Raw genomic sequence first — 13,154 nt, 5'->3', positions numbered from 1 at the left:
AGTGCTGAAACTAATTCAGCACACTTTTAATAGTGCCAGTTCACCAAATATAAGCTTTAAGGTTTTAGCCCACAGCTGACACTGAATCCATGGCAACACCTAACTTCCTTTTAACATTTTTGAACAGTTTTTCTTAAAGTTAGAGCAGGATTATCCCTGTGAGTGTACATTTGGTATAGCAAATTCAGAAAACAAACAAGTCGCTAAGAGGCTGAGGCCGGGCCTGGTCGCAATTGTATGACACGCTATCAAAAAATTGACTTACTGAGATCAAAATGTGAGGTGAATAATAAGGTACAAGACAAGAAATTATGATAATCAAAGTAATCGTACACAATTTGCGGTCAACAAAAAATACAACAACCCTGTCGTCACCCTCTCTTCCGCACACACACACCTGCCTCAGGTGAACAGGTGATTATAATTCATTCCTGTGAGTGCCGCCCATATCCATGTGACCCAAACGAACCAACCCATTGCGATCGCACGAACACATACACACAATAATATCTCATTAATAATAATAATAATAATAACAATAATACAAACCATTAACCAAATATTAACTAGTACAAACATAATTTGATAATAAAACAAAATATAACAGTTTACGTTTCATGGCTCCTACATTTGGTGTTGAGGAGGGAGACTTATAAGAAAGCGTGCGCCATTTAAATCCATTATCATGGACTTTACTATGCCTTAAAATAAGATTCACGTTTTCACAGTGTATGGCTAGTTAATGTCTCAGGATCATTTCCTGGATAAAGTCCAAAGAGCACACACTCCAGTTCTATTAGCCTGAGTGTGGGCGGCTGTTGTTGCCTGCAGTCTGTCTCGCTCCAAGGCCACTGCTGTAGCTCCAAACCTGAATGCATCTGGATAATTTACCGCTTTGTAATGGAACAGCCATCAAAGTCAGCAAGAAGCGGGGGAACATGCTTTTCCAGACAGATGGCCGTATGCAGCAGTATGGGTATGATGAGGCCTGAAGGGACGGACATCTCCTCTCTTTCTCTCAGCCATGCTCCAATTCTAAGTGAGGAGGCATCAGTGTAGGCAGAGAGATCGCATCTGCTTATTCAATCATGTCCCAACATGCTGTTTAATGCCGTCTCTGCCCCACTATTGTGATGGCCTGTGCACTGATTGATAAAAGTAGCCAGGGAGGAATATGAAAATCAGGTGGTTATTTTATTTTTATGTAGAACTAAGCCATTTGCATCCACCATCAACCCTGCATGCACAAACTAACCTCTTCATAGATTGATGCAAAAAGACCCTGTTGCTCATGAAATACAATATTTTATACCTCTTCTCATGAAATGATTACGACAATGTGATTTATTCTTGTAGTGTAACAGTGTAAATCTTCTCAAAACATTATTGATCAATTTCTTCCAAACATATCTCAGTGAATATTAAACCACTATTGAAAAGAGGAGTGTTTCCGAAAACACAATTATTTTAAGTTAATGGGCAACAGTGTATGTTTTTGTCAAGCCTTAAGGAAATGTGCCAGGCTTGTTTATAAGCTTAAACTTTTTTTTAAATCGACTTCCGAATTGAAACACTTCAATAACCCTTTTTTAAATCAAGGTTTTTAAAGTTTTAAATATGCTAATAGCTGTATCCAGAGTTATTCTCCCTCCTCCATTTTAAAGGTCCCCTATTATGCAAAATGCACATTTTGCTGTCTTTTATATATAAATGTGTCCCCGGTTTGTAAGGAGACTCAAACTGTCAGAAAATACAACCCTCTCTCTTTTCGTCTTTACCCACATCTCTAAAAATGGGGTACAAACGAGCTGATCCAGATTTGCTTCAGGTTATGACGTCATAACCGAAATGTGGGCTGGCTTTACATTGAACTCCTTGCAACGTTCCACCCACGTGACACGTCCCAACCTATCGTCCCCCATATACAGTGGCAAGCTGAATCCCCTCCGGTGTGTGTGTGTGTGTGTGTGTGTGTGTGTGTGTGTGTGTGTGTGTGTGTGTGTGTGTGTGTGTGTGTGTGTGTGTGTGTGTGTGTGTGTTCAGCAGGATGTCTGCAGGAGGGACTTAGAGTTGTTGTTTATATAACACATATAATGTCTCTGTTCTAGTGGTAAACACTGAGAAGTGTTCAGAAATAATGGATGTGGTTTGGAACATTATATGGCGTTTAATCACGGCAGCGTTTAGCTGAGTTTCTCCCGGTAGAAAACTCTCTTCAGAGGAAAGATCATGACGCTCCAAAGGGGCGTGGCCAGCAGCAGCTCCAAAGGGGCGTGGCCAGCAGCAGCTAGTTCATTTAAAGCTACAGTCACAGAATCAGCACTTCAGGAACAGGGCTGAAATGGAGGGGGATGAGGCATGCTACAATGGGGGATCTGTTTGGTATTTTGAGCTAAACACTTCACAGACATGTTTTGTATAGATATGGCCCTACACTATATTGTTCAAATATAGCATAATAGGAGACTTTAAAGGGAAACACAAGCACTTGCTCTTTATGCCCAATGAGAATATCAGCAGGTATTTATTTTCTCGAGAGGGTCTTTGGGCTTTTTCGGCCTCTGAGCAACCTAAACTGGGCCCTGCCTCAAATGATGTGTGCTGTTCTCAGTGTAGGCACAGAGGGCAGGCAAAAAAGTTAGCATCGCCATTGATAGCTCATCAAAAAGCCAATGAGATGTATCTTCTATTATATATTTTCTATAATTGCAGGACATTAGCTCTGAGGAAAAACAGAATTTTATGATACTTTCAAAAAGAAATTGTGAAAAGCTAAAGCTAAAATCAAGCCCCACCATTCTCCTTGCTATAGCTTTTAATGCCTCGACAACCTTTTATAGACTCATTTAGCCACTTCTCCTACGATTTTCAGGCATCTAACCAAAAGCTCCATCCTGTTGACTTTGAGATAGGGATCCAGAAAGGCAAAACACTCGTTCATTTGTTCCTGCCAGTTTGTTTTTCCGGATAGCGTATTCATACTTTTGTTAAGGGTGCACCAACCTCTGCTTTGTAACCTTAGACCAAAGCCGAAGCGCAATCTCTCCCAGAGGCTCCAGAGGCTCCAGCTCTGTCAGCTGTAGAGCTGTCAGGCCGACCACTGTAGGCTACTGTGACTGCATCTGTCTGCTCCAAATACTCACACATTTAGTGTAGCAACTATTAAGCATTTTTCTATTTATTACCACTCTGGTTGGTAATTCAGATGAACATTGTGTGTGTGACGCGGTATGTCCTGCTACGTCAGCTCGGCAGATAACTAACAGTTTTCCCAAGTCGTAATAAAGATTGAACAGCTTGTATTCATTCCAAAGTTTACTTAGGAAGCACTGTAAAGCTGAACAGACAAAAGAATACATGTTTCAGTATTTCAATCATTACAGACGTTGTTTAAGAACAATAGTTACATTGCCTGTTAAAACGTATAACAACAAATGCGTTAGCTTATGGCTAACTTATATGGGAAATTGCATTGTGATGTTAGCAGTTAGCATTTACGACCCAATACACATTTCAAAATAACTTGGATTAATTAACAAAGGGTTTCATTACTGTCGATATACTATATGAGTCCATACTTACAGGCAAACGTGTTTTCTGGCCAACATAAATCAAGAGAAAAAATATGCGACCGCTCATCTCACCGTGCATTATTGGACTACGGCAAGATACACCATAAACATTACTTTACGAGTCACCACTAGGGGTCGCTAATTCCACAGATAAACATCAGAAACATCAGAACATCACATACAGTGGTATGCAAAAGTTTGGGCACCCCTCTGAGATTTCATGACAATTTGCTTTTCCTTTATAATAGAAGATCACAGCAACAACATTTGTTTTCCTACAAAGATGTAGACGTTTTAGTGTTTTCCAGACCAAAATTCTTAGGGTAGCATTACATAGTTTTATTATAATAAAATAAAATGCAAAAAATGGGATGTGCAAAAGTTTGGGCACCCTTATAAATAGCATTCATTTCAACACCTGTACGGATTTATAGCTGACAGGTTGCTGCACAAAATTGCTTTGATTAGCTCATTAGACCTTCAATTACAAAGACAGGTGGAACCAATCATGAAAAAGGCTATTTAACATAGGTAATAGCTGGCTGTGCCTGGCCTAGGTTCTTTCTTAGGGAGTGGCAAGATGGGGACCTCAAAACAACTCTCCACTGACCTGAAAGCTAAGATAATCCAACATTATAAATTAGGAGAAGGGTACAAAAAATTATCTGACAGGTTTAAACTGTCTGTCTCCACAGTCAGAAACGTAGTTGTGAAATGGAAGGCCACAGGAACAGTCCGTGTGAAGGAAAGATGTGGTAGGCCGACAAAAATAGGGGAAAGGCACAGGCGAAGGATGGTGAAAATGGTCACAGAGAAGCCACAGACCACCTCCAGAGAACTACAACAACATCTGGCTGCTGATGGTGTAGTTGTTCACCGTTCCACAATCCAGCGTACTTTGCACCAGGAAGAGCTCATTGGAAGGGTGATGTGCAAAAAGCCTTTCCTGAGTGTTAATCACAAGAAGAGTCGCATGAGGTATGCAAAAGCACATCTGGACAAGCCAGAAGCATTTTGGAACAAAATACTGTGGTCAGATGAGACCAAGATTGAGTTATTTGGTCATAACATGAACAGGTATGCATGGCGAAAAAAACACACTGCATTCAATGAAAAGAACTTGTTGCCCACTGTAAAATTTGGTGGAGGATCTATCATGTTATGGGGCTGTGTGGCTAGCACAGGTACTGGAAAACTTGTTAAAGTTGAGGGCCACATGAATTCCTTACAGTACCAGGAGATTCTTGACAAGAATGTTCTAGAGTCAGTCACAAAGTTGAAGCTACGCCGGGGTTGGATTTTTCAGCAGGACAATGATCCTAAGCACCGATCAAAATCCACCAAGGAATTCATGCAGAAGCACAGGTACAATGTTCTGGAATGGCCATCCCAGTCCCCAGACCTTAACATCATTGAAAATGTATGGATTTATTTGAAGAAGGCTGTCCATGCACGGAGGCCAAGAAACCTGACTGAACTGGAGACGTTTTGTGTGGAAGAATGGGCCAAAATACCACCTGCCAGGCTTAAGGGACTTGTCTGTGGCTACAGGAGGCGTCTACAGGCCGTTATTGCAGCAAAAGGAGGCAATACTAAATATTAATGGAATTATTTCTTAGGGGTGCCCAAATTTATGCACATGCCTATTTTTGTTTGAATGCACATAAACATGTTTCTGTTTGACCAATAAAAGTTATTTCACTACTGAGATGTTTCTGTTACCATAAGGTATAACATATGTTAAAATGAAGTTGCTGCTTCAAAAGCTCAGCAAGTGACAAACTGATGCAGTGGTTTTCCTAAGGGGTGCCCAAACTTTTGCATACCACTGTATATAGTCATAGCCCTTCAACAGGAGAATATGCTACTCTGAATTATACAGTTGTAATCATTTAAGGATGTTGTGTTCATGATAGTTTTATGATGATTTTTATTCTGAAACGCTGAATTGAAAAAAAGATTCACATATAAAAACTGGTGCCAAGTTTGCATCAGTAATCCTCTCTTATTACAATATGTTTTTTGCAATAACCCAATCTGATATCGAAGTCTAAAGATTGGTTCATCTTTATTGATGTTCTACTGGGGTACACATCTACACATAATGCTTTGTGACACGAGCAAAGTAAGTTAAATAGACTTATTATGAATCTGCACTGTCATTACTCATTACTGTGGTACAAATGAAGCATGCTTTAATTGTTATGTTCTACATTGAAAATACAGCCTGCTGTCTGACGGTGATCAGAGACTGATCTGTTCTCTCTAATTCTGGCACTAAATTCCAATTAATCTCATTTTTCATGTTCACAAACTGCTGTCAAATATGGCGCTGTGAGCAAATGGCCAGTATGCTCATTGTAACTCAGGGTCTGCTGGTTTAACAGCTTCCTGCCAGATGGAGGACCCCAAAGGTCCTGGCTGGAGCAGCAGTGGTGGAGGAATTCAGGCTTTTTAAGTAACATGCAGTGATTAAAGCTGTGTGGCTTTTCTTAGTGGGCATAAATCCAACATCTTGTTTGTGCAAAGATAACAAGTAGGATCCCACTGTTTAACAAGATTTATTTTAGTCCTCCTGCATTGTTTAAATATTTTAACTCTTGCTTTTCTCCTCACTATACATAATGCTTAATCCGTCACTGAAGTATTGTTCTGAAACGCATCATAATCATCCCAATATGATTCTTTCAGAATTCATTAATCAATACTTTCAATATTCAATAATCTGAGAAATTGAAAAGTTGGGCAGGGATTTTCTTCTGAATTGTTCAATATACTTCCCCATGTGTGAGTCGAGACATGTTGCACGTAGAGATCCAGTATTTGTCAGAAAGCATCTACAGCTTGTGATTTTTATCTTCCTTGCCTTATAGAACGAGCTGAGTCATCATGTTTTAGTGCATGCAGACTGTGCTAATATCACCCGATACCTGGTGCAGGATGGCTAGAGCAGAACTTAACTATGGCTGCGACTGTAGAGGCCGGGAAGGATCAGGCGAGAGGCAGGAGGAGGTTTGAACCATTATTTACATTATCCATTGATCTATTGATTCAACTCAACTACATTGCTTTGCTAATGGATGAATACCACAGATCAAAGTGACATTGAAAATGTCTTGTTCTGCCCGACCAACGGTCCTAAACCCAAAGGTTTTCTTATTGCAATGACACGGCAACAAAACGCATCAAATCCTAACCTCTAAAAGGATTATTGATCACCGAAACATAAGCAGATTTATTTTGTCTATTGACTAACTCATTACCAATCTCGAGTCTTAATGCTGTTCTGTCTTTCCTTGTATTTATAGATGCACACTTATGGTGAATCCATAGATTTAAATACAAATACTTTGAGACAAAGAATTATTTGCAAACATAGTTTATTCTGGTAATGGAGTTTACATATAAAGTGAAGATGAAATATATTAAAGATAGCCATCCCAATGTTAGAACTAATCAGAGCACATGGTTCCTTTATTAAGACAGAACTCATTAACACTGACTTTATTACAGTTTGTTTGCTCTCTTTTGATTCTACATGTTTTTTTCAACACTTCTATGTGATTTTAACCCTACTGTGTCATGGAGTAAATGAATGTTAATGAATCTCTTAAGAACATGTGCCCTGGTGTCCCAACATAAAACAAATACATTCGAAAATGTCTCGAGACCAATATCTTCAATCCATATTCAAGTAAAAACAAACATTTAAAATACATTGAGAATGAAATCCCTGTGAAATAGTTTTGATACCCTAGTCTGGCAGAATAGGAACAGACGTGGTGTCTCTGCTAAAGATGTGCAGTAGTTAAACATTTAAAAGGAATATTAATCATTTCTGGTGATCGGATCCGTTCATGTATAGCTGTCTGTGTGGAATTCTATATTTAAAACCGGGGCCAGAAAGAGCCTACAGAACCTCGGCTTCAGGAAAAACTCCTGCCAACTCTCCATTCAAGCTATTGCGTCAATAATGTCACATGTCTGAATCAGCTATTTTCAATATGTTCTCAGGGTTTTTTTTAGGTTTAAGCATGACCAAATCCTTAATCTGACTGTGATAAATGTTATTCTTAGAGGGTGTTTATTTTCAGCTTAGCGGTGCCGGATGTGACTGAGGTTAAAGGAAAGTATAAACAACTTCCTGTTGTCCTGCCAGACTCTGGGGTAGGCCCCTGTTGTAGCTGGCATCGCCAAGGAAACCAGTTCGTGATTAAGCTGCTGATGCCCAGTTCTGTCAAAGTGGGACTGCCGACCATAGTCACACGGATACACCCACCTGCCTCATCACAGATGGTGAGAAGTGTATCAGCGTTTATCTTTACAATAAAACGTTTTAAAGGCTGTGGAAAGGAAGCAGCGATCTGCCTTGTCTGAGGACAGGACATTACTTGGTTTGGGACATAAGCAGCTGGTACTGCCGAGTGATCCTGCCTCAGCCCGGCCCCCCCTATATGCACAGTAGCTACAGTGTAGGAATGGCAATGAAAATCTTAAGTCCTGAGCTCCTCCAATAATGCAGCATGTTATATTAGACATAAAACAATGAAATACATTAAAAAATAAAATAAAAAAGAGTGCAAGAAAAAGTCTATATAAACGTTAATAGAATATGATACAAACAAAAACAGAATGTAAAATGAAATATTGTACAGTAAGATGAAATTAAATACTGTTTATTACAGTGATTACCATCCATCCATCCTGCTTATCCTGGTCCTAGGTCTACCCCTCGGTCTCTTCCCAGCTGGACGTGCCTGGAACACCTCCCTAGGGAGGCGCCCAGGTGGCATCCTCACTAGGTGCCTGAACCACCTCAACTGGCTCCTTTCAACACCAAGGAGCAGCGGTTCTACTCCGAGTCCCTCCCGGATGACTGAACTTCTCACCTTATCCCTAAGGGCCGCTTGTATCCGCGATCTCGTTCTTTCGGTCATGACCCATCCTTCATGAACATAGGTGAGGGTAGGAACGAAGATGGCCCGGTAGACAGAGAGCTTTGCCTTCTGGCTCAGCTCTCTTTTCGTCACAGCGGTGCGGTAAAGCGACTGCAGTACCGCTCCCGCTGCTCCGATTCTCCGGCCCATCTCACGCTCCATTGTTCCCTCACTCGAGAACAAGACCCCGAAATAGTTGAACTCCTTCACTTGGGGTAAGGCCTCATTCCCTACCTGGAGTGGACAGTCCATCGGTTTCCTGCTGAGAACCATGGCCTCAGATTTGGAGGTGCTGATCCTCATCCCAGCCGCTTCACACTCGGCTGCGAACCGATCCAGTGAGTGCTGAAGGTCACAGACCGATGAAGCCATTAGGACCACATCATCTGCAAAAAGCAGTGGTGCAATCCTTAGCCCTCCGAACTGCAGACCCCCTCCCCCACGACTACGCCTCGAAATCCTACCGATTATCGGACAGGTCTGTTTTACCGAGGCCAACCCTTACCGGAAATCGGTCCGACGTGCTACCAAGGACCCGGACACAGCTCTCGCTTTGGGAGTACAGAGATTGGATGGCCCTGAGTAGAGACCCCCTCACCCCATACTCCCGCAGCACCTCCCACAGTATCTCCCTGGGAACCCGGTCATACGCCTTCTCCAAATCCACAAAGCACATGTAGACCAGATGAGCGTACTCCCAGGCCCCCTCCAGGATCCTTGCGAGAGTAAAAAGCTGGTCCGTCGTTCCACGACCAGGATGAAAACCGCATTGTTCCTCCTCAATCTGAGGTTCGACAATCGGCCGGACCCTCCTTTCCAGCACCTTAGAGTCAACTTTCCCAGGGAGGCTGAGTAATGTGTTGCCTCTGTAATTGGCACACACCCTCTGATCCCCCTTTTTTAAAAGGGGAACCACCATTCCGGTCTGCCACTCCTTCGGTACTGTTTCCGACTTCCACGCAATGTTGATGAGACGTGTCAACCATGACAGTCCCTCAACACCCAGAGCCTTCAGCATTTCTGGGCGGATCTCATCCACCCCCGGGGCTTTGCCACTGTGGAGCTGTTTAACTACCTCAGTGACTTCCCCCCGTGAGATTGGAGTTGATCCCCCTTCATACTCCAGCTCCACCTCTAACATAAAGGCCGGCGTTGTCGGATTCAGGAGTTGCCTCTAAGTGTTCCTTCCACCGCCCTAACACCCTATCAGTTGAGGTCAACAGCATCCCATCCTTACTGTACACAGCTTGGATGGTTCCCTGCTTCCCCCTCCTGAGGTGTCGGACGGTTTTCCAGAACAACTGTGGTACCGACCGAAAGTCCTTCTCCATGGCTTCTCCGAACTTCTCCCACACCCGCTGCTTTGCCTCGGTCACGACTGAGGCTCTGCTTTCACTGCCACCCTTTTGGCAGTGCACCCGACCCCATCGCTGTTTCCCGTAGGTAGTGGGCTTAAGCGTTGCTTATTCGGGCTGTGCCCGGCCACCAGACACTCGCCCACGAGTCCTCCTTCTGGGCCTGGCTCCAGAAGGGGACCCCGGGCTTCCTCCGGGCTGGGTATCCTCGCTTTCAAGTGTGTTTTTCATGAGGTCTTTTTAACCAATCTTAGTCTGGCCCCTTACCTGAGACCAATTTGCCATGGGAGACCCTACCAGGAACACAAGGTTCCAGACAACACAGCCCCAGGTTCATCGGGGGAAACACAAACCTCTCCACCACGATAAGGTGCTGGTTCTCGGAAGGCTCAGTGAGAACACAGTGATTACTATCTAGATAAATACATTCGAAGATGACAACAGATGAATGCTTATGGAATTCCTCAGGTCTTCTCCTCCGAAATAAACTGTGCCCTGGCTTGATCCTGTAAAAAAAACTGTTTCAATATTGGTAACATTTACTGGCAATTGTAAAACTGTTATACATCGATATTATAAAGTAATTGAACTGTAACATAGAGTTACAGGAGTTCTGTATTGCAATGAAAAACAAGGCTGCCCAGACACTTCTGGGGGGTCAGAGGTGCACACTGAATATGATATTAGGGAGAGTTCTAACACACTTGGAAAGCAAACATCCTCTGTTGAAGGAGCAGTGCGGTCTGCCTCAGGACACACAAAGGGAAGCATCAGATTGCTGTTAAACATAATATATAATGTGGGAAGATATGAAGCAGGATTGAGTGTTAAATCCATATTGAAATCAATCCAGGTGTTGTGATTAAGTGGAGTAAACAATCAAATGTGACACACTGTAGCCTGCTCCAATAAAAAAAACTGCATTTAATGAACAATTAATACAATCACAGAGTTCATTGTATTAATAAAAGTCATATTTGAACTTCTCGATTTACTGCAGTGATGTTGAATCGGATTGCATTCTTTTGTACAGGTATTCACTACACATAGTGTGATCTATGCAATCAGGACTGTAATGAGCCAGTGATGTCCCTGTCATCTGTCCACTGTGGTTCCTCTTGCATCATTCAGCTGCTCAGTAAATACTGTGTTCTTTGCTTTGGGAGGAATCAGTGGTGCTGACCCATGTATATCTTCTTTTCCTAAACTAGGCCACAATTGGAATTGACTTCCTGTCGAAAACCATGTACTTGGAAGATCGAACGGTAAGAAGCCCAGTTCCATCTGTATGATATCATGACTCAGATGTTAGATGTCTGTAATGTGTCCTTCCTTCTATTGGAAACATACAGTAAAGCTGGACCACAATAATGCATGTGCAGCAGCCGTGATGAACAGCATGTGGTCTGTCCTGCTGCTGATATGTAGAGGAGTGCTGTCTGCCTGCATGTTTATCACCGGCAGTCTTTCATATAGCAGGACGACCTTGGAGGTGGCATGATTTGTCCACTCATATTTTGATATCCTAGTGTAAATCTTACTGAGACTCACTGTGCTGTTAGTGTGTTGTGTGTGGGGGGAGCCTATTGTTCCCGGGCTCTCTGACTTTCTGAATAATCTCAGCCTCCTCAGCTTTCTCTCTCTGAACCCCAGGTGAGGCTGCAGCTCTGGGACACGGCGGGACAGGAGCGCTTCAGGAGCCTCATCCCCAGCTACATCCGGGACTCCACCGTGGCCGTGGTGGTCTACGACATAACAAGTCAGTGACCCTTTTAAACATATGTCAGAATGTTTGTTCATACAATTATTTAACTGAAAATGTTGAACTATAATACCCCCCTTCGCCCCACCAGTGATAGCATGCATAGGGTATAAAACAATACCTAGGGAAATAAGTAAGAAATCATAAATATATAGGATAATATTCTGAAAGAACTCCCACAGATCAATAGATTTCTTTCCAACCAAATCAAATAATGCAAATCAATCAGTTGGCACAACATGTTGATTCATACACAATTTTATTGATTTTAAAATGCTCCTATTTCTCAACTTAACTGAACTGTCCAAGTCTGTTCACGGTTTCTTTTTCATGAAGCAGTCTTTGAGCACTGCCGAGCCATGCTACCTATGTTTCCTGCTCTCCACAATTATATAGCCAATTTGATTTTTTTTGGCCATGGCTGACTTCAGATTGACCAGACTTCTTTCTGTGGATTGATGTGACTCCACATAGTCCCCTGATCAGAGTCTCCTTAGCAGCAGTCCGCTGAATGTCCATTTTGCCAAATCAGAATCGAGAATTCAACTAAGTCGTGTAATACATTTAACTAATATAAAAGAATCATATAGTTAAAGAGACTAACTACGGGGTCTAGAGCAGTACACTTTATTTAGGGTGTACTAACACTAATCAGGGCTCTAAGTAAGCATTGCCATATCATTGTAAACTTGTCAGCTGACCCCCTACTACATATCCCTTATCCACTGTGCAAATGTAAGCATTTTTCATTCCTCAATATTTATCTCCTGGCCTCCAGCATAGCCAAAGACCAATATGAATTAATTGATATTCATATTTCAATCATACAAATTTTAAAAAGTAAGGTTATTAAAGTTTGGCCAACAAAAAAGCATCAAGGCCTGTTTACTAAATGTGTAAATCATACGTACACTGCTGTCCTCTCTCTGTTATACCTGCAATTATTCCTCTGTTATCACACTGAAGGTATCTTTTGTAACCACAGTTAGTGCTCATCTCGCCCTCAGTGTAAACACACCGGGCCAAACACTCATTCTAATCCTGAAACACACCCGACACACAGATATCCCTGATCGGAATCCAAGTTTAGGTTTCACAAGCATCAAATATCTCTTTGATATTTACTGTAAGCAAATAAGATAAGATTTAATTGCTTTACTCCTTTATTCTTCTACAAATATCATAAAGTATATCTGAAATCGAATTGCGTCTGCCACGTTTCCTGGTTTTATCTTGAAGAAAAAAAGGAGTAAAAATAGGAAAAGAAAACACATTTTACATGGAACACTCAGTATTTGCATTAAATGTTCAAAATACCCCCCCTTAAGAAATAACCATTTATCTCCAATATATTTACAGAAGTAGGGAAAAATACTGAAAAGTACTTTTCAGAAGGCAGACCATGCGTATCCAAACAGGACAGCTAAGGAATATCCATTTCCTGTTGTTAGTGAGGTTTATGATTTTCATTCACAGAAAGTGACACTGGCTTCTGATAAACCATTTAAGAGAGCAAAGTACACTTACT

At 41.9% G+C, this 13,154-nt stretch overlaps 1 protein-coding gene across 2 annotated transcripts in view; it reads left to right on the top strand.

Moving 5' to 3' along the window:
• rab6ba (RAB6B, member RAS oncogene family a) overlaps positions 1-13,154 on the top strand; it is a 67,892-nt gene that overhangs the window by 38,375 nt on the left and 16,363 nt on the right. Inside the window, exons 3-4 of one of the 2 annotated variants that reach the window (XM_063890993.1) lie at positions 11,076-11,129; positions 11,497-11,623. In XM_063890993.1, the coding sequence (XP_063747063.1) occupies positions 11,076-11,129; positions 11,497-11,623 (181 nt within the window). The remainder of the gene's footprint in view (positions 1-11,075; positions 11,130-11,496; positions 11,624-13,154) is intronic. The other variant, XM_063890994.1, reaches the window with a different exon arrangement.

Source organism: Eleginops maclovinus, chromosome 9 (genome assembly GCF_036324505.1).
Source record: "Eleginops maclovinus isolate JMC-PN-2008 ecotype Puerto Natales chromosome 9, JC_Emac_rtc_rv5, whole genome shotgun sequence".
In the NCBI taxonomy this organism is placed as follows: domain Eukaryota; kingdom Metazoa; phylum Chordata; class Actinopteri; order Perciformes; family Eleginopidae; genus Eleginops; species Eleginops maclovinus.
This window is presented reverse-complemented; position numbering and strand designations above follow the sequence as displayed.